We start from the raw sequence: 22,500 nt of genomic DNA, 5'->3' as shown, positions 1-22,500 counted from the left end.
ATGATGATGAAATCATTGGGAAGGCTTTGGTATATGGGTTATGCTGGCAAGAGGAAACGCATGGGGAATCGAGGTTATGTTTTGTTTTGCGGCTTCTTTCTGTGTTATTTTTTTTTATTATTATTATTATTTAAGTGTATTTGGTTCTTGTTCGGTTGGAGTAGGTAATTTTTTGTTTAGAGTGAAGTCGTTTTTTATGTGTAATCGGCTGTGTAATCTTTGTTGTGCGTTTCCCACTGGTTTATCATTGATATTCGCAAGTAATTCTTCCTCTGTGATATCAAATTCCTTTAGAATATCAACTGTCATGTGAGTTGCGATATAACCTTGTCAAATCCCAGGCACATGATATATGATAATATTTTTTTTCTTGGAGGTTTAGACTACCATGACTCGTAAAAAGGTTAGCAGACCGGACCATCGAGTAATTCCCCCGAGTGAGTGGCTGGCTGCCCTGCCCGGCTTGGCATATAGACCCTGGGGCGAGGGAGGGAGGGAGGGGGGGTGGGGCAAGGGACGCGGCTGGGACTTGGCTTGGCAGGCCCATGGTCTTTCTCTCTCAAGTAGGAAAATACGCGCCGAGCCGTCCTTGGGGAAGCCCCTGCGTCGAGAGAGAGAGAGAGAGAGAGAGAGAGAGAGAGCCGAGGCGGGAATATCGATTTTTTTTTTTTTTTTTTTTTTTGACCGAGACTGATCTTCGTGAGACAGTATGTTGCACATCGGTGTTTGCAACTGGGGGTTTAGAGCCGAAGAAGAGCGAGGAGGAAGATTGCAATGTCTGTGATTTCCACTGGAAATTACTTCATAGGCTTACTTTCTCTGTTTGCAACATTGAGTAAGAATTTCCTTTTTGTTGTACCTTGTGGCTATTCTTATATAATTGACACCCTGAGTTAGTGTGTCTACAATACTCGGAATTGGGGAAAGACATTATTTCTCTCTCTCTCTCTCTCTCTCTCTCTCTCTCTCTCTCTCTCTCTCTCTCTCTCTCTCTCTCTCTCTCTCTCTCTCTCTCTCTCTCTCTCTCTCTCTCTCTCTCTCTCTCTCTCTTTCGCGCACACGAACACGCGCACACACACACACACACACACACACACACACACACACACACACACACACACACACACACACACACACACACACACACACACACACACACACACACACACACACGTATTAGAAAAGACGCACTTCCTCTTTGGAACTTTGGGAAGAAATTCATTTCCTCCGAAAAGTGACATCATTATCCACAGTATAATTATTCCTGTTGCGACATCTGTTTACTGTTTTCCGACCTTATGTAAGATGACAGAAGTACATCGAAACGCATTTCCTTTTAGAAGCTTGTGATTAGCTCATGTGTTTCCCCTCGGTTTTGTTGTACTGATCATAATGGAAGCATTAGATGCGTTGAGGTGATGGTATTACCTCATTCGATGTTTTATTATTTGTATCAAGATGCACAGATGGAATGAGATAGGTGCATACTACATGGCAAAAATATATTCAGAGACATAAAGTCGAATGAGTTTTTTTACATATTGAATTGACGAAAAGAGCTTTTTTGTCCCAAGTGTTCCCTGCAGAGGGTCCCCTGACTTCCCGACACCCTCTTCCCTTTACATTATGCCTCAATTACCTACTTAATAACTGGAATTTACTGTTGATATTTTATTGCTTTGGTAATATCAGATAAAACGCGTTTAATCTTATACTTGTTATTGATTTTAAATGAGGTACTGTCAGTTTGCAGTATCATTCTGATTTTGCTCTGTCCTCTGGACCACTGTCTAAACTTTAATGATCTGGTTAATATGTTGTTTTGTGTGTATAATGAATGGCTACCAGTCAGATTCTTGAGCTTTAAGCAACGAGGGTAGCGGGTGTCTGGTGACACAGGAGTGTAGTGTGCTCATGGCTCCGCAGGCTGAGGGAGGCTCTGCCGTGGGGCCGCACGACCGCGAGTGTGAGCGCGAGCGAGACCGAGGTCCTCGCGCCCGCCCGCGGCAGCGCCCTCGCACCATCCACATCGACGTCTACTGCAGCAGCTCGTCCGAGGCGGAGTCCTCCACGCCGTCGTCGCCGGTCTCGGACGACAGTTTGGAATCAGGGCCACGGCGCCCCCAGGCCGTGGTTGCCCTCGGCTCGAAGCAGCGCAAGAAGACGGAGCTCAACCTGGGGCGCCGCCACGAACACCCCCTGGAGGAGAAGGCGTCGAGTTTCGTGTACTCCCGGGGCCGCCGCCACAGCCACAGCGGGCGCAGGTCGGCCTTCATCACCGATGATGTGCTCACTCTGTCGTCCTCGCCGCCGCCGCCGCAGGACCGGGGGTCGTTGCGTTCACACGAGGCTGTGTCTGCGCCGCCGTCGGTTGGCTTCAGACACAGCCCAAGCACAACGCCTACACCAGACCAGCAGTCCCCGCTGCCGATGCCTGCTCCCCCGGCGATGAGACCAGCTACTCTGACGGTTCCTACCTCACCTCCGCCTCAGCCGACGGAGATCTCGGGTGCTCAGCCGCGCAGCAGGCACTCCAGTCTGTCCTACCTCAGTAGTCCACTAGAAGCTTGGGAAGGAGAGCCAGAATTGCCCTCCTCGGCGCTCTCTTGGCGTGGCAGCGAGTTTGAAACATCAACTCCGCGTCTCACTGGCGACCTCGACTTGACGTCACCGCGCCCCACCTCAGAGCTGTCTCTTTCTTCCCTGCATGAAGCATTTTATGAAGCGGAGTCTGATATGCTAGATACGCCGAGCAGCAGCGGTCTTCAGGACTCCCCCAAGCAGTGGCGATCGCCGCAGCTCGAGCGACAGCGCTACATCCAGAAGGGCCAAGAAGATCGGTATCGCGAATCCTTGCGACGCCGCGCCCTCATGGAAGCGGAGCGACCGCATACTGCCACTCCGCCAAATATTGTGGAATTAGCCAGATTACCTGCATTTAGTGAATTTTCCAAGGAGGAATTGAAAGTGATTTCCAAATCACTAGAGAGACGTGAATCTCTACAAGCTGCTGATCAAGAAGGGTCATATCGCCTTGAGGAAAAAAAAGAATCTTTTAAGCCGACCGAACGCAAAGATTCGAACAGACTCCTCGAGTGGATGCAACAATATAAAGAGCAAGAAAAACGTGATTTGCAGAGGAAGAAGAATCAGGCAGAATCTTGGGTTCATCCTCACACTGAGGTTAGCAGAAGAGTTGAACGTGCAGATTCTCTTGGTAGTGCAGAGAGTAGAGAATTTCGTAGAAGTATGGAGAGGAGGAGAGCTTCGTTCTCCCGTGATAGGAGTGTGGATAGGAAGAGAGATTCGTCAGCTGGCCTTGAGAGACAGGGATCACTGCGGTCTCAAGAGTTGAGGGAACTCATGGGTCATCTTGAAAAGAGGGATTCCCATCAATACTTAGAAAGAAAGGATTCGGGTCGATCTCTCGAAAGAAAGGATTCGGGTCGATCTCTCGAAAGAAAGGATTCGGGTCGTTCTCTCGAAAGAAAGGATTCGTTTAAAGCAAGAGACAAGAAAGAGTATTACTGTTCTCTTGAGAGGAGGGATTCTGGTAGATCGGTTGAGCGCAGAGATTCTTCAAGGTCACTCGAGCGCCGGGACTCTGGCAGGGGTTTAGAGAGAAGGGATTCTGGAAGGTCAGTGACCCGAACAAGCTCTGGCAGATATGTTGAAAGGAGAGATTCTGGTAGATGTATAGGGAGAAGTGACAGTAGCAGGTCTGTCGACAGAAGAGATTCAGGAAGGCTATACGAAGGTAAAAGAAAAGACCTAGCAGAGGCTTCAGACAGAGGAGATTCCAAGTATGATGACGATACTGAGGAGGGAGGAAGGCGTTCGCCAGAGAGAAAACGGTCATTTTTAGAACAGCTTCTGGAAAGAGAGGAATCATCTCGATCAGACTCTGTTGAGTGGCAAGATGTTGTCTCAACAGTGAGGAGACGTTTGTCTGCTTGTGCCAAACAGAGTGCAGAGTTATCATCACCCCAGTCTCCACAGTCTGAGGTTCCTCAGCAAATGCCTGCACATGAACGAACAGCAACCACACTTTATGGGGAAGAAGCAATGCCAAAGCCACCTGGTCATGAGCTTGGGCACAGAAAGGATAGCAGTGCCTTTGAGGAATATAGTGAACCCCGTACAACTATGGTTGGAGGAAGATTCATTAACATAGGGTTGTTTAGGCACCTGCCAAGGTTCCCTTTTAGCCAAACTGTGCCTGTTCCTGCATCACGGTTAATGGAAGCTCGGACCACTTGCATCCCAGAGCAGCGTAAGTTTGTTAGACCCCAGTTATTTGGAGAGTTGAGGCTATCATACCCAAAACGTAGGGGTATACATTTTGGGCCACCACGAAATCCCCAGTGCTCTTGTGAAAACTGCCGCAGTTGGTCAGAGGCATCATCTAATGGCCAGCTGGCAGGCAGCCGATTACGAGCTTGGTCACTAACTGACTTGGGAGCCGACAGTAGTGGCATAATGCTCCCTCATCTTCCTGGCTCCTACCCTGGCACCTCACTTTCCCGTAACAACAGCAATGCCAGCGACAGCGCAGCTATCTCCCATGTAGGTAAGCCACATACACTGGACACTACCATAGCCCACTCCGCCACTCCCTGTCACCTGCACACGCTACCCATCGAATCACCACCTCACCGCCATATTCATAAACATCTCTAACAGACACTAAAACATCCACGCAAAATCAGAATGAAAGTTCAGTGTCCTAATGAGGTGTAATTCGTAGTATGAAGCCCCAAATTTTTGGCACGTGAATAACATATTGTGACGAGCAGTGTTCAGAGTGTGTGACCCATGCTGGAATGACATGTTAAGTGTTTTTTTTTTCTTTATTGTGCTTTTAACATTTATTACTTTTGATAACAAGTTTGATGCGTTTGTTTCTTTTCTGTTGCTCATTTTCTGATAACCAACTCTTTTATGTTCCATTAGCCGTTTCAAGATACTTGAGTTGCTTGGCAAATTGTTAACAAATGTCTTCTCCCTACAGGCCCAGCAGCGGCTGGAGGAAAGCAGCCATAAGCTGGACTTGATTCGACTCTCCCTGGAGCGGCTACGGGGGGATTTACCGCATGGCTCCATTATGGCCGGGGAGGTGAGTTGAGGGTCCTGATGCAGGTGGACAGTAATCTTTTCAGGAGTGTTTGATTTAGCAGCTTATATATCATAACTGCTGACCACTTTAATTTTATTTGAAGTGTTAGTCCTTAATATGTAACCATTGTTTTAGATTTCCTGTAATTCAAACAGCTAGTTACTTTTCCAGATTTTCTTTTACTTATCTAGCTGTAGTGAATATATTAAATGAACCCCTCTGAAACAACCATCATGTAATCTGCAGTGATTTATGAATCAATAAAATCACTTGACAATTTTAGGAAATAATAATACTGACAATTATTTTTCTAAAAAGAGTTCTGTCATATTACTTTTTTTCATACTTATTACCCACACATACCATCATAATACGTCCAATGCAGGAGCTTGGCTGCGTTTGGTCTCGTTTCAAAGTGGATCCACATTTCCCTGCTGCACAACCATGTAAATCACAACCTAGTCCTAATCTAGCTGTCATGATATTGATTTCGTTTCATGCATTCCTAGTGTAGCTGTCTTCTATTTATTTATTTTTTATTTGTTTATTAAATTTTTGTTTTTGGGTTTCTCTTTTCATGTTGATAGATTTTAGTGACTGCAAAATTACGTGAATACTGTACCAAAGGTGCATGTGTTTTGTTTATTTTCCTGTGGCTTGGTTTAGTTCTATTTTTACATATGATTTTTTGTGATAAAACAGTAGGGCACTGAAACAAAGGTTTGACATTTGGAAGCATCTGTTTGTCTGTGGTCACTGTTATATAGTAAGTTTACATTTATATGTATGTATGAAAGAATATAATAGAAATAAGATAGATATTCATAATTTCCTGTTAAAATATTTGAAATTAATAGAAAGAGAATGAGGTAAAAAGAAATATATTTATTTATACACACTATTTTTTATTTGAATTTTCTTAGTATTGTTTTTATTGATATCAGCATTATGTCATTGTGTAATTTCATAGGTTTTCTGAGAGTTTAACACATTTCTTTTATTTTAGAGAGTTATTTATTGATTCCATGTAATAGCGATGTTGATATCACTGGTGTGATTTTTTTTCTAAGATCCTTCTTGAAGTATGTATTTATATACTACTTATTGATTTATTTATTGATTGATTCATTGATTGATTAATTGATTTACTTGTGTATCTATTCAGTCATTTAGTTATTATGAACATTGCTAGTGTTTTGTCAGGTTTCATAAGAAACATACACACACCCTCTCACACTCTTATACCCTCTTATTTTCTCTCTCTCATTCTCTCACTCTTTCACTCTCTCACTCTTTCATTCTTTCACTCTTTCATTCTTTCACCCTTTTACTCTTTCACTCTGTCACTCACTCACTCACTCACTCACTCACTCACTCACTCACTCACTCACTCACTCATGCACTCACTCACTGTCTCACTCTCACTCACACTCTAACTCTCTCTCTCACTCTCTCTCTCACTCTCACTCTCTCTCTCACTCTCACTCTCACTCTCACTCTCCTACTCTCTCACTCTCTCCTTGTCTCTCTCTCTCCTCTCTCACCTCTTCCCTCCCCCTCCCCTCCCCCTCCCCCTCCCCCTCCCTCCCTCTTCCCTCCCTCTTCCCTCCCTCTTCCTTCCCTCTTCCCTCCCTCTTCCCTCCTCTTCTCTCCCTCTTCCCTCTCTCTTCCCTCCCTTTCTCCTTCCCTCTCTCCCTCCCTCTTCCCTTTCTCTCCTTGCCTCCTTCCCTCACTTCTGCCCTCTACCCTTTCCCTCCTTCCCTCCCTCTCCCCTTTCCCTCCTTCCCTCCCTCTCCCCTTTCCTCCCTCCCTCTCCCTTTTCCCCCCTCCCTCTCCCCTTTCCCCCCTCCCTCTCCCCTTTCCCCCCTCCCTCTCCCCTTTCCCCCTTCTCATTCTCTCATTCTGAATTTCTCCTCTTTCTTTGCATCTCCTCCTTCCTCTCTCCCACCTTTGTCTCTCTCTCACCTCACCCCTCTCCTTGTCTATCCCTCCCAAATTTATAGTTACATCATTAAAATGATTTCCAACATTATCATCATGATATGGAAAGGTATGTAGCCCATTCGCTATGTCAACTGTGATTTGATACACACCAAAGGAAAGTGTTGTGAGACCCAACAAGTAGTGGCGCTCTGGTGTAAGCCGGATATGAAGTGGGCAGTGCAGCCATTCAGTCATAGATTCAACCTCTCTCGCTTTTAAACTCCCTTCCCTTGTTGGTAATCCAGGTTGTCATTACCCTCAACGTTTTTGCTATCGTTAACCAGCCATATACCTGTTGGGTCTCTGCAAACATGGGTAATAGATTGTTTTTGAGGATCATTATGCTGATTAGTATCATTAATTGGCATTCTTCTAGCCCACCCTCTATTGAACACACATGAAAGGGATTATTATTGTCAAAATTTATTTCATGCGTAATGGTCTCTCTGTTCACCAAGATAGTGTTTGGATGAAGCTATGATGTGTACTGTGTGGTAATGTCTCTGATTATCATAAAACTTACTTTGATTGTGAGGGATGACATTTGTAAGTTCTGTTTTCCTTTTTTTTTAAATTTTGATAAGGAACCAGAAGGACTATTTGTATAGTGTATTAGATGGAGACAATATGAGGGTAGTGTTTTTCTTGTGTCCATTAGTACATTCCTTTTCTCTTTGGTTAAAACTTTATGGTAATGACTTAAACTATCCCTATTTTTTTATGAAAAATAAGATGATTAAACCTTTTTTTTCTTATGCACTACTGTTAGGATATTGTGTTAAAGTTAAATGCTTTTGCAGTAGATGATAGGAATGCAGCTGATAAAATGACAAAACAAAAAGTAAGAAAAATAAAGAAATTAAAGAAAACTGTTTGGACTTCAAAGCATCATTTACATTCATCAGTGTTCCTTTTTTTAATAATTTAGTTTCCACTGCCCTTTTTTTATGTAACTTGATTAAAATGAGTAAATCCCACAAATAACCTGAGTGACACTCATGTACTTGCGATTGCAAGGAAGCACACCCATTAATGCTATGCCCCACAGTTATGCAACCATTACCTCTAGTACTTTTGCGACGATCCTTATCCTTCATATTTTCCTAGTTGAGTGATCCTGGCTACTTCTAGAGAAGTCTGGAGAGAAGTTATTAGACACAGACTTTCAGTAAGCTCACTGCATGAATCCCATTGTCTCTCTCTCTCTCTTTTTTTTCTCACTCTCTCTCTCTCTCTCCTCCTCTCCTTTGTTCGTTTAAAAGGAAAAAAAAAAACTTTGTTACTGAGTTTTTGCTCTTGTTCTTTCAGTTTCTGAGTCACGGTTCATGTTCTGTAAGTTTCTTGTCACTTTTGATATGTTTAGTTTTTTTTTTTATTATTGTTAATTTTGTCACTGCACTTCTTCACATTCATCTTCTTTTTCTCATTGCTTTTTAAAACATTGTTTGAAGACTGTTTTTGTAAGCTGCAGTACTTTACATGACTATCTTGCAATATGTCTGTTCACATGTTGCTGCTTTCAGTATGGTTTTGTCCATGAGTTTATGCTTTGTTTTGCTCATACACAAGCACTGCTTTTTTTGTAAGAAATATTAAGTTTAAATTGTGTGACCTCGCAGTGGATGTAAGTATATCTGCTATCACTGTATTTACTCTTATAGTTATTGTATGTTTAAACTTTTTATGCCAGAGTTGAAAGTGTGCTGCTGTTGTAATTGTTGGTCAGTGTATAGTTGAAGTGTAATTTGTACGCCACTTTCTTTCAATTCTGTTAATGAGTGTATTAGTAATTACTTGCTTATGTTGGTTATCTGTTGTAATGGAAAGTGTAACAATGATTTACCTCATAGTAATGAGAAGTTAGCTGCCCGTGTCTGTAGGCAAATACGTTCTTTATCATGTCGGTATCACTTTGCTTAAGCCTAATGTTCACTTTTTTGTTCTCATTGTGCACTTGCTCTTACTCTCAGTACTGATTTAAAGCTGTTACCCATGATGTATCTGTAGTGAACTTGCTAGAAATGGGTGTAATACTCCTGTTGCAACTGCTATTTTCAAACTGAATTTTTTTCTGAAGGCTTTCTGGATTTGTAAACCATCACCTTTCTTGGTTTAGGTTTATTGTTGTTGCTTTTCATTGTACTCTCAGATACTATCATCTCACTTCCCATTAATTATTCAGATTGACTACAGATAATAGAGTAGTTACTTAACCTGTCACAAAAGCTCCTTCAGTATCTGATGTTGTATTTAAAGTAGCATGCATCACATTATTAACATCTTGATTTTGTACAGATACAGTCATGTAAGTTGATTTCAAAGCAGATTTTTTTCTTTTAAACCATCTGCCAAATTTAGTTCTTATTGCGAGGCACTGTTATTATGGTGATTTTGTTTATTTAAGTTATCTAAACATTTCTCTAATTTTCATGTTTATGTTAAAGTCACTAAGAAAAAAGAAAACTCAAAATAATTTGGCAAGCAGTAGAAAAATGGAAAGGAATGGTAATCTTCACTTTCAATGTAGCATTAGTTCTTATTTAGACTTTCCAAAAGTCAATAGATAAAGCGGTAAGCTATTCTGATCCTAAACTCTAGGCTATAGATATCCCAGAGATGCCACTTACAGATTCCAAACTGTGCCTCCACAGGTGAAGCGGGAGTTGGAGAACTCGCTATCTGCGTCTCCCTCACCGGCCAATTACACAAGCCTCTACGACAAAGAGAACTACCCCAGCCGTCGCTCACAAGCTCTACATAGTAAGGGCGCTGCCGTCACTGGCAAACTAGAAGTAAGGTTAGTATGATTGGCTCGAGTTGTTTAGTTTTTGGGTGTTAACTGCGTAATTGCAGTGTTGCAGTTTGATTGTTCCTATATCATGCTGGAAGGATAAAATCTTAATTCTTTTCAGTAAGATAGTGTGTAGTACCTTAATTAATGATTCAATGTTAATGATTTGTGGAAAATACACAAAGTATGTGCAAAGCCTGCTCTTAACAATGTAAGACTTTTTTGGTAAACTACATGCCTTTTGCAGATTGATTGGTGTACAAGACCTCCTGGAAGATGTTCCAGGCCGGTCCCGCCGAGACTCCCACTCCGGACCCTCTGACCTTAAATCTTTTATGAAAGGTGTCACAGGAAAATCGTCTAAGTCCTACTCTGTCAAAGACGAAATTTCTAGTAAGGAAACCACTGGTTATTGATGTTCTTGCAATTGTGTTCATTGTGCTGACTTTTTGTATGAAGACAAGATTGTAGTGAATGTTAAGAAATACAGAAATTTCTCTATTGTTTGATGACTAGAATAATCCATAAATTTGATGATCATTTCTTGTCTAATTTTCATTCACTTGAACTTTCTCTTGCAGACGAGGTAATGGCAGTACTAAAATTAGACAACAATAAAGTGGTTGGCCAAACAAGCTGGAAACCTTGCTCTCAGTCAGCATGGGACCAGAGGTAAGTGATTTGCAAGAAGCTCTTTCATACTTATATACCTGCTATTGTTAAAGAAATGGATTTACAAATGTTATAGTTTTGGGAAAAGAGCCTAATATGTGTTTTACTTGTTTTGATATATAAAGTTTTTATTTCACAACCAAACCTATTGTCCAGTTTAGCATTGATAATTTCATGGTTTGAAGAAAATGGTTAAGAAAATATAATTTATTAGATATTAGTGGTATACTTTTGGCTTTTGTAAATTTATAGTGGTTAGAGACTTAAAACTTAAAATAAGAACTGTAGTACTCTTTACCTGAATAAGAATAAAAAAAAAAAAAAGATGTATATTTTGGATTTCCATACAACTTTTTATTGAAATGACAAATTGTATTAGACAACAGCAAAAGATTAAATGGAGAATGAAAGTTAAAATCATACACAGCAGATAATAATGTGTATATACTTTTCCCTCTGCAGATTTAGCATTGATTTAGATAAGTCAAGAGATTTAGAGATCGATATTTACTGGCGAGATTGGCGGTCGCTATGTGCAGTAAAGTTCCTACGACTGGAAGAGTTCATTGATGACGTTAGACACGGCATGGCACTCCAGCTAGAACCAAAGGGACTTCTTTTTACTGAGGTACGTTTGTCTGGCAATGATTTTTACCAATGTAGATGTTGTAAGGCAGGTTGTACGCTCACTTATTCATTTGTTTAGCTGTTTGTGTATTATATATTTTTAAAATTTATTGATCCATGTCTTTATTTTTTACTTCATGGTTATACCCTTTAAAGTATTTGTATGATTATTCAGTGTTTTTTTTTATATTGTCTCTAGATATATATGTTTTTATAATTCACAATACTCTTACTGCTCTGTGATTGGAGCAGTTGATTGATATATACTTGAGCCACTGATATTAATGAATTTCACATTTTGCACAGCACTCGTAAGCCAGATCTAATATGTTACTTTATTTTTTAGCTACTTTAGCATATATCTTGAGACAGTTTTAGAGCTTCAACCTCAATTTTAGTATACTTACCGGTCATATGCAAAGTTACATGCAGGTTGTGGTATTGATGCATTATAGCTCTTCATAATCTATTTATTTCTGATAGTTTTGATGATTGCTTGGATAGCAGATGATGTATGCATATTTGTCCAGATGTCATTAAGTAATACCCAGCATTTTTCCTTGCCTTTTAAGATGTCAGATTGATATAACCAATTCATTAATTATATGACTACAAACGAACTTTGAATTTTCAAAATTATATGTTATTATTATTTGTCTTTAAGTGTGTAACTTTTGCAGAGTTTTGTTTATCAAATATGTCTTCAATTATCCATCTCATTGACTTGTGAAGTTCTTTGTTAAGCATTTTTATGTACTGTATCCTCATTTCTTATTTTTCTTTCTTCTTTGAACAGATCAAATTCCTGAATCCCATGATCTCACGCAAGCCCAAGCTGCAGCGACAAAAGAAGCTATTCATGCAGAAGGGAAAGGTGCTGCGACCCAACCAGATGAACATCAACGTAGCCGCTTGGGGGAGACTCATCAAAAATATTCAGCCCAGCCACGAGCCTGTCCATCTCTCATACTCAGGAGGTCACACGGGAGCCATTACAAGTGCAAGCTCCGCCACACCCATCACACCTGGTGAGTTGCAGGGGGAAGAAGAGGGTGGGTGGGTGGGTAGGTATGACTGTGTGTGACTGTCCTTATGTCTTTGTATCTGTATTTGAGTGGGTGTCTGTGTATGTGACTGTACTTGTATGTATTCCGTCTGAGGGTCCCTATGGAAAAGTACCTCAGTCAGGGGTTTCTCAAAGCACGGGCCGCCTCATGCATATAGCCCAGGCGAAGCGACGTCTTCGCAAATCTGTCTGAACTGAACTGAATCAAAGCAAAGGAAGTTCAGCCCAGTTACATTAGTCTCCTTTTCCTTGCTTTCAGCAGGGTATGCATATTGTTCTGGTAATAAAGTTTTCAAAACATGTATTTAAATTACAGATGGTTGATGGAGCTGTAAATCTTACCTGAGGATTTTTATTATTTTTGTTTTTGGATAGGCCTGGACTAATTTGACTGTGATAATTTTAACTTGGTTTGGTGTGGTATATTGGTAGCGCTCACAGCTGAGGATGGATCAGTAGAGTCTCTTTGTGGACCAAGGTTAGGAAGGGCATTAACTTCGGGTAATGGCCTCTACCTGCCCCATAAAAAGGAATTTGAAAGAATTCACTGTCCTAACCTTTGCGAGTGAGGAACTCTTTCACAGAAAACCAATCATGGATTTGATTATTGAAACAATCTTTATATTACATATGAAATTTTCATTTTGAATGATAGTGTATTATTTAAACAATCTTTATATTTCATATGAAATTTTCATTTTGAATGCTAGTGTATTCTTAAAAAGAAATGCTTTCTTTGGAATACTTCCAAAGTTCTTTGTTTTAGAAACTTGTCAAGAAAATGTTTTAGAACTACTCAGTTTATTATTTTAAAAAATCACACAGGAATGTTAGTTAAACATTTCTATTACCCCACAGACTGATTCCTTTATTTTGTGATACTTAGAATGAAATTATTCATGTGAAGGATTCATGATGAACAAATTGAAAATAAAACAGTGAAGGGAAACACAGGAAAAAAAAGCAGAAAAAGAAAAAGGCTGGAGGATATGTTTGTTTTTCCTGTGTTTTTACTTTGCAAGATTTTAAGATATTTAAGCAGACATAGTTTAAATATAGGTAGAACATTTATGAATTACTTATAATATGTATGACTGAAAAAAACTAACAATAATATTTTGAAAATAAGTCTGCTGTAGATAAACTTTGCCTTTGAACAGTCATTATTAATGTACATTGAAAGTGGAAATTCATGTTATGCAGACAAAATAGCAGAAGTATTATTTGTGTTTTATAATTACAAATGAGAATCCATATGATTTTGTTTTAGATGTTGGTGTACCCTTAGAATTTTTCTTTATTGATTTTTTCCATATAAGATCAATTTTATTTTGGCTGTAGTTGAGAACCCTGCCTTGATGCAGCAGTATGTAGTTGTGTCAGACTTGGCCAGATGAAAAGAAGTAGGTGTACATGATTGTTTTTGCATATTTTTTTCAAGAGCAGCTGCAGTGGGTAGCACATTGTTTCCCAAAGAAACCTTGAGCTGCAATGTCCTGTCTTTCTCTCCCCACCACAGGTCCCAGAACGGTTCCTACTCGACTGGACTTTGATAGCGAGAAGACTCCTGGAGAAGTGTGTCACCATCGCCCACTGGCCCTGTCAGAGGTGCGGCCGCTCAACATGGGGGTGGTATCGCCTCCCCAAGTTCCCGCTCACTTGGAATCCCCCTCTGTGGCTCCTCCTCCTCCTTCCATTACTTTCGGTGCCCCAACACAAACCCAGCAGCTTCCTTCCACACCTGCACTTATGACTGTATACCCAACCCCTCATGGCTCAGTCTATGACGAACCTGCACATGGCACGCCATCCACTCCTGCTCACCATAGTGTCTTCCCAGTCACACAGACACCCACCATCCACCCTGCTCACTCCATCACTGTCCAGGTAAGAACACCGGGGACACCCTGTGCGTAGTCGCTGTTGGGGAACTGAAGGATTTCCTCTTTGTATCCCGTTGGAAACATGTATATACATTCTATGTTTTTTTTTCTTTCTATGAAATCCTTCATTTCTCTGACATGTTCTTCATCCATAGTTCGACAGCTGTTTAGACATTCTGAATATGTTTTATGTAGAGAACCTTTATCTTAAAGAGTCACAACTTTTTCTAGATCTAGCTTTCATTGCACTGTTTATAAGTAGACTAGAATACCTTTCTTTACCCTTGCTTTTACAATGTACAGTTTACTTTGTATTCACGCAGTAGAAGTTATATTCCGAATACTTATATTATAAATACTTGATTCATTCATCATATACGCCCCCATTTTTTGGAATAACGCATTGCTTCTCTTTGCAACTTATGCAGGTGGCTAAAAGGCCTACGTCAACACCACCTCCACCGCCTCCAAGGCCACATTCTGGCACTGTCACCATCTCCGTACCAGCATCACCTGTAGAATCCGACGTTAAGGTAGGTGTTATTGCACAATTATTTATCTGTGTGGATTCAGATGTGTGTGTCTGCGGGTTTAGAATCCAAAGAAATTTCAAGGTTAGGGGTTTATGCAGAGGTATTGAGTGTATGGTCATCAGATAGACAACCCATTGCTAAAACCTGTGTCATGTTACAGCTGACTCAGCTGTATAGTAAAGCACACGATAAAGAATGGTCGTTGAAACAGAAAGTCTTGCAGCTAAGTAACACTTTTTTGATGGATAGCAAAAGAAAAGAGAAACAAAAGCGAAAGTTTCTTCGTTTGGAAGTAGTTTAACTGACCCAGTAGGTGTCGTTTAGTTAAAGAAGAAAATATGACCAAGCAAGAGCAGGGCATTCCAAGGTCACCGATGCAAAAGGTAATATATAAAAAGCGTGTGAGCAAAAGTGCCCCATTATTTCAGCTGAGATACTTTCACTCGGAACTCATTTAGGGAATTCATAATTGGCACATTTGAATATTATTCCTTTGTTTCTATCGTGTTGGGATTTCACTTCGATGTTTAATTTGCTAATCTGATCGTAACTTTCTATATGATATTAGGAAAAATGTTGGATTTGCTTATCTGAACGAAACTTTCTATTAGAAATGAAGAAAATTCTTTGGCAACATTAGGCCGTTCTTTTTGTGCATGATTAAACATAAACTAATTAGAAAGATTAAGGAAAGGATTGGGTTGGAACTAAGACCGTGTTCGTGTTCGTTTTTGAATATTTAAACCCCACTAATTAGGAACCGCGGCACTTTCGGCCACTCGCTCCGAAAAAGTAGTGGGCGCAAATGTCGAAAACGAATCTGAGGATTGCATGGCAAATTATACGAAACTTTTTGGGCGTTTAAAACACCTTTTTCACTCTAGTTAGTCACGTATGTTTGTTGCTGGCACGCTGTAGATTGTTGAATATTAAAAGTAAGGGATGCATAGACATTTCCAAATTATTAGTATGAATAATGAGAATATGATATTTACAGTAGACATGTATATTGCGTACAAGCGCCTCCGATCGCACTATATCCAGTGAGTAGCATGTTTTTTTGTTAAAGACCTGTAAAAGTTTAATGACAGAGGATTAGAAATAAAAAGGTTTGGTAACATACCCGAAAAAGGGAATGCTGAAAGTGTGACAACGCAAACTGTTAGGTATGGAAAAAAGGTCTAGTGAGAAAAAGTGACGCTAGCAGAGACAGAGAGAACTGATAAGATTTTTAGATTTGATCTAGACGATGCGAAGAGAAGAGTTGGTAGCCATTGACTTAGTCAGCATCCACGTTTCAGTTGGAGGAACAGGTGGGAATAATATGCGTTTAGAGAAATTTAAGTGGTGCCTGTTCTTCTGCTTTGTTCAGAAGTTTGGTGTTCAACAAATCCCTTCAGATTTTAGAGTGGAGTTTACTCGATTTAGTTTTTTTCTCAGTAATTTAAATTCAGACTGTCGGAAGTCCTCTAGTGGTGGAATTGCCTTGGCGTATTTCCTGTTGTTTTTTTTCAAGTGACTGTGGCCCTGTTTTGTTAATTGACCTTTTGAGTGATTTGCATGTTAGTTTAATCCGTTAGCGGTAGATGTGGTATAAAGATAGAGCTCGTAATCGCTTTTTTAAACAAGTGAATCTCACCGCACGTTGTAAAATACGCGAGAAAAAATCGTCTTTTTATGTACAGGTTTAGGCGAGCGTTTGATTAAAAGCTATCAATAGATTACAGTCATTACGAGTTTTTGCGTCCCCGCGCACCATATAAGGTCGGCCGGGAGACGGCGATGGTCAGGCCTGTTACGGCGGAGGTCATCTCGAAGCCTGGATGACCGCCGGCATGCTCGTTCGGCCGTCTGACGCGGGTTCTGTTTTGGCCCTTGTGAGCTATGTACATAGAGGCGAGGTTTGAACGCGGGTGGGAGAGTTGGGCCGTGTGGCTGCCCTCGCGTGCGCGCGGTGGACGAGATTCCGGTCTCAAGTGCGTGATGCTATAGCGGCGGTTTTGGCGTGCTTTTCAAGGCGTGGAGTTGTTCGGATGATCTGTTGGACGTTAGCCCCCTACCCATCCCTCGGCACCCCTCCTTGTCCCCTCCTCATCCCACTTCATCCTCTCCTCACCCCTTTTCACACCCTCTTCCCTCCCTCCCCTTCTCCCTCTCCTCCCTCTCCTCCCTCTCCTCCCTCTCCTCCCTCTCCTCCCTCTCCTCCCTCTCCTCCCTCTCCTCCCTCTCCTCCCTCTCCTCCCTCTCCTCCCTCTCCTCCCTCCCCTCCCCCTCCTCCCCCTTCTCCCCCTCCTCCCCATCCCTCTATAAGAATCTCGAAGGTGGCCCAGATCCATAGCGAATTTACGACTGCCAATGAGCCAGAGCCCCCCCTCCCCCTCCCCCACTTGTGCCTTGCTTTGACAATGGGCCTTGCTTACCCCTCCCCCCCCCTCACATACAAACCCCGTGTAGGCCTCCGGGGGTTGCCATATCTGTGGGGAGGTGGAGGTTGGCCAGATGGGTTTTGGGCGCGTTATGAATGAAACATATGGTGTCGGGTTGTAGTACTTGTAAATTTGAAATTGATTTATTTATTCTTTTTCTGTTTAATTCGTGTGTTAATTTTTTTCTTTTTTTTCTTTTTCTTCTTGGTTCGTGTATTCATTTATTTTGTTTGTGTACATTGTTTTTTTTTTTGAAAGAGTGATCTATTACCTTTGCGGATTTAAAAAAAAGGAAGCATGAGGAGGAATAATTGCGTTCTGTTTTTCTCGAGTTTACACCAAACACCGCCCGCAAAGACCACCCTCGCGCCCATAAAATCCTCGGTTTTCTTCCACCCACTCCGCCCTATCGAGCCCCCCCTCCTCTCTCCTCCCCCTCCCCCCCCCTCCTCTCCTCTCCTTCCCTCCTCCTCTCCTCTCCTCTCCCCCCCCCTCTCCTCCTCTCCTCTCCTCTCCTCTCCTCTCCTCTCCTCTCCTCTCCTCTCCTCTCCTCTCCTCTCCTCTCCTCTCCTCTCCTCTCCTCTTCTCACCCTTCCTCTCCTCTCCGCTCCTTTCCCCCTTCTCTTCTCTTCTCTTCTCTCCTCTCTGCTCTCCCCTCCTCTCCTCTCCTCTCCTCTCCTCTCCTCTCCTCTCCTCTCCTATCATCTCTCCTCTCCTCTCCTTTCTTCTCCTTTCTCCTCTCCTTTCTTCTCCTTTCCTCTCCTTTCCTCTCTCCCCCCCTCTCTCCTCTCCTCTCCTCTCCTCTCCTCTCCTCTCCTCTCCTCTCCTCTCCTTTCCTCTCCTTTCTCCCCTCTCCCCCCCTCTCCTCTCCTCTCCTCTCCTCTCTCTCCCTCTCCTCTCCTCTCCTCTCCTCTCCTCTCCTCTCCTCTCCTCTCCTCTCCTCTCCTCTCCTCTCCTCTCCTCTCCTCTCCTCTCCTCTCCTCTCCTCTCCTCTCCCCCCTCCCCCTCCCCCTCTTCTTTTCTGTTCTCTTTTCTTCCTGACTGCCGCGGCGCCCGGTGCCTGCTCTTTTTTCTCGTGTTGCTATAGGTGCCCAGCTCCCAGGTCAATGCCAAGCCTCCGGGCACGTCCGGTTCCTGCCTCTCAGCCCGTGCCTACGGAGGCTGGCCAGGTGGTCCCTCCTCTCCTTCCTTTTTCTCTTGTTGCCCCCCCCCCCCCTAACTCTCTTCCTTTCATCTTTCTTTTTCTCCTCCTCCTCCTCCTCCTCCTCCTCCTCCTCCTCCTCCTCCTCCTCCCCCTCCCCCTCCCCCTCCCCCCCCCCTCTTCCCCGCCATGTTTCCTTGCTGTGTCTCAGGTCAAGTGCACTGCAGCGGCGCCCGTTGGAATCCTTTGGGCACTGCTGTTAGCTGACCTTGGCCGACCTCGCTGCTGGTGAATGGGTTTCTGTTCGCCTTTGTTGTCATCTCGGACTTTCCTTGTGGATTTATGGGTCGGCGGGTGACCGATGGATTTGGAGAAATTCGAGATTGTTTTTTTTTATTGCGTCTTGTGTGTTCGCTAAGAGGACCTCCGGGTTCGTCCATATGCCTTGGAGATTAAGGTGACTTGTCTTGCCGTGGAGATTGATTGTTCTGGAACCGGTATCGGGTGTCGATTGGGACTTTGACGAACCGGAATAATGGCGAACTAGCTGACACATGACATAGTTATTTGCAAGGGTTGGAATTGTTTGTGTTTATTATCAATATCAGTAAACAGTTCGGTTTTGTTGTTCTATACGCATTCGTCGTTCGGTAACTAAGCAGCAACTGTGGTCAGTCCTCGGGAAGGATGTTTCAGATTTGTTCAGGGAGTCTTAGCGTATCGTATGAAAGGGGTGGGGGGTAGAAAATCTTGACTTACGCCAAATCATATTCGGATTTTTTTTTAATTCATAACTATTTCAAAAGAACGAAAGGTGAAGAAGTGTTAGTAGCTGAGAAGCCTTTCCGTTCGTAGATCCGACAACACAGAAACGCTTCGGAGTGAAAGCAACCGCATGCGACAAAGAAATGAGAAAAATACCTAATTTGCGAAGGTCCTTCGGCCGCGCGTCGTCTGCGGATGTTTGCATGGGCGAAGGGTGGCAAGGTCGCTTCTTTGGGGCGCCGCTGGAGTGGGACAGGGGGGGGGGGGCGGCGCCTCGTAATTGACGGGTGTGTGCAAAGGGGGAGGGGGTCACCCAGGGGAGGGGAGAGGGGGAGGACGTGTGCGCAAGTGGGGGAGGGAGGAGGGCGTATACTCCACCTGGGGGTGGGGGGGGGATAGAGTGCAAAAAGTGAGTGGAGTGAGTCACCGTCATGCCCGCCGCCGCGCTTCCCTCGCCGAATTGTGACCCCTCAAGGAGGAGCCGGTGCGGGGAGAGCCTGCCTTGACCTGCTGTTGCGTGTGCGTTGGCTGCGTTGGCTGCGGCGGCTGTGCAGGTGTGTGTGGGGTGTGCTTGCTCTTGTGCCTGTGTGTGATTGCCATGCGTGTTTGCGCGTGTGTATATCGCCTTAATGTGATGTATGCTTTGATTATGTATGTATCTAGTGTCAGGAAAAGTGTGACTTAGTACCGGTTTTATGTATTTGTGTTTGCATGGTATACTCTTCCTACAGAATGCGTGTTTATGTTCATGTTAATAATCGTAAAACCGTTGAAAAAGTCTGAATGGGAATTAAAACGTCTATGCAGAAATTAAAACATCGCATTCAGCAGTTACATTATTTCTAATAACTAAAAGAAGATATAGTTCACACTTCGAAGTACAAGAGAAGAAAGTAAGAGTGAAAAGCATGAAAACACGACGACACGAGCAGCTTCGTCGCCCTCGACAGGACCTCCGGCGTGAGCGCGAATGAGGAGGGAAAAAAAAGAGATACTTCTCGCACACGTCTCCTCCGTTACGGTCGCGAGAGGCGGTTAGCACACGCGTCTCTTTCTCGCACTTTCTTACACCCCTATTTTCTTAAGGTCTTTTTTTTCTTGTAATATCTTGCTCTTTTATTTATTTATTTTGCTCCGTCCACTTCCTATTTATTGCATTCTCACGCCCCTTTGCCGCTTCTTTCTCGCATTTTCACGCCCCTTTTCTCGCCCTTTCTCGCCTTTAAAGGCCCCGAAACACCCACCCCCCTTCTACCCCTTTTCCCCGAAGCTAAACCTCGGGAGGAGAGAGAGGGCGAAGTGGAGGGGGTAGAAAGGGAGGCTGCCGAGATGAGGGAGGGTCTCATCTGTATGCAGGTCGGACCGATGCACGCGGCTGGGTTTCGGCCTTCGGGGTTTAGGGGGAGGAGGCGCTAGGAGACGAAAGGGGGAGGGGAGTGGAGGGGAAGGAAAAGGGAGAGAGGATAGGATAGGATAAGATAGGATAGGATAGGATAAGGGGACCGTACGAGGAATAAGGGAAAGGGGAAGGGGAAGCGGAAAGAGAAGAGGAAAGGGGAGAAGAGAAATGGAAGAGACAACAGGATAACGGGAGAGGGTAAGGTACAATAAGGGGAGAAGGAAAAGGAGTGGAAAGGAAGAAGAGAGGGAAGAGGCGAGTAAAGGGAAAAAGGGAGAGGAAAGGGGATAAGAGAGGGGAGAGAGGAGAAGTAGACAAGGAAGAGAAATCTCATGAGAGGAAGGCGCAGGGACTATTTCACTTTTGTTCTATTTTTCGAATAACACGTTTTGAAGGACGCCACGGTTTTCATCTACGGGTCCGACCAGTAATTAAAGGGAGGAAAAGCGCGGACATTTTAGGGTGCGGTTAGGCCAAAGGGTGCGGGGCGAAGGGTGAAGCGTCGACGGCGTAAAGTGCGTCCAGGGAGTACGCTCGTCATTAAGGGACGACCTGACCCTGAACGGGCAACCTTGTAGTCTTCGGCAACTGCACGGAGCCGCTGCCTAGTTCCGCCATTCACCTACATTGCCCAGAAGACGAAAAAAGGGGATTGGGTACTCTTGGGTGGGCCCGGCGAGTTCGTCCTCTGATTCATCATCATCATTATTTTCATCATCATCATTATCAACATCATTTTCATCATCATCATCATCATCATCATCATCATCATCATCATCATCATCATCATCATCATCATCATCATCATCATCGTCCTCGTCGTCGTTCGTCCTCAGATTCATCATCATCGTCATCGTGTTCCTTCGTCCTCAGATTCCCATGATTCAGATAGAGTATCAGCTTTTACCTTCAGATCAATTGATTATCATCAGATTTAAAAGACGTCACTCCTTGCCGCGACCTGATAACGGGGAGTTCATTCAGTGCCAGGAGTGATAACAGGAGTGATTCACAGTGACATTGGAAAAAAGGGGGGTAAGGTAGGGGCAGGGGGAGGGGTACGTGGTACGGGGAAGGGGAAGGGGAAGGGGAAGGGGTAGGGGCAGGGGGAGGGGTACGTGGTACGGGGAAGGGGAAGGGATAGGGATAGGGGTAGGGGTAGGGGTAGGGGGGAATTGATGGCTCTGGGTGAAAGGGTTGATCATTAGGACACCGATTGAGATTAGAGAAGGTGAATTATTTGTTTGTTGATTTAATGCTGTTGTTGTTGTACAGGGGCATCTCAGTGTGATGGCTGGGTTATTATTTTTCGTTTTATTTTGTCTGTGGTTGGGAATGTATTGTTTTATATGTCTTTGTTTATAGCGTTGTTTTCTGTGTGTATGATTTATTTTATGTATTCGCTATATTTTTTTTCTTTTTTTTTCTTTTCTTTTATTGTTTTTGGTAATAGTTGTGTTTGGGGTTGTTGTTTTTTCTTAACCGCAATGTTTTAAAACGGTCATGTTTTTTTTTCTTTTTCTCAAGGCACGCTGCCGTATTATAACTGGTATCCATCTTGTTTTCGTGTCGTGGCGAGCTGTAAACCTCTCAAATCTGAATAGAGGCGATCGCGATAAAAAGAGGGAGCTTGCGGTTGCAGATGTTTGCGTTGGGCTCGGGATAGGCCTAGTTTTATGGCTCTGTTTGTGTGTCGGCGCATCGAAGGGGGCGGGGAAGGGTGAAGAGAGGGGAGCTGTGATTAAACGGGTTGCTATTCAGGGCACTGACCTTTTCGGAAATCCAAATTTTGATTTTTTTTTTCCTTTTTTAAAATTTGCAAATACGCATGCAACTCCATCCCTCCTTACACCTATTTTTTTGGTTGTATGCATATGTGAGTATGTATATGTGTCTGTATTTTTGTGTATGGGTGTCTTATATATATATATATATATATATATATATATATATATATATATATGTAATTATATATATAATTATATATATATGTATAATTATATATACATATTTTTTTTCTCTTTTTTTTCTCTCTTTTTTAATCATCGCTCCGCTGAGGGCGCCGGGAACGGATTCTCGCTGCACGCTAGGCTATAAA

General features: G+C 43.1%; 1 protein-coding gene across 2 annotated transcripts in view; it reads left to right on the top strand.

The window, feature by feature from the left end:
* LOC122256618 (uncharacterized) overlaps positions 1–9,890 on the top strand; it is a 15,136-nt gene extending 5,246 nt beyond the window's left edge. Inside the window, exons 2-5 of one of the 2 annotated variants that reach the window (XM_043021430.2) lie at positions 1,927–4,570; positions 5,012–5,116; positions 8,408–8,431; positions 9,751–9,866. In XM_043021430.2, the coding sequence (XP_042877364.2) occupies positions 1,927–4,570; positions 5,012–5,043 (2,676 nt within the window). In that variant the 3' untranslated portion in view covers positions 5,044–5,116; positions 8,408–8,431; positions 9,751–9,866. Of the gene's footprint in view, positions 1–1,926; positions 4,571–5,011; positions 5,117–8,407; positions 8,432–9,750 lie in introns of both variants that reach the window. The other variant, XM_086532779.1, reaches the window with a different exon arrangement.
* The last annotated feature ends 12,610 nt before the right edge of the window (positions 9,891–22,500 follow it).

Source organism: Penaeus japonicus, unplaced genomic scaffold (genome assembly GCF_977035675.1).
Source record: "Penaeus japonicus unplaced genomic scaffold, GWHDUDI00000001_assembly GWHDUDI00000037, whole genome shotgun sequence".
Classification (NCBI taxonomy): domain Eukaryota; kingdom Metazoa; phylum Arthropoda; class Malacostraca; order Decapoda; family Penaeidae; genus Penaeus; species Penaeus japonicus.
Note: the sequence above shows the minus strand (reverse complement) of the source record. Positions and strands in the feature narration are given on the sequence as shown.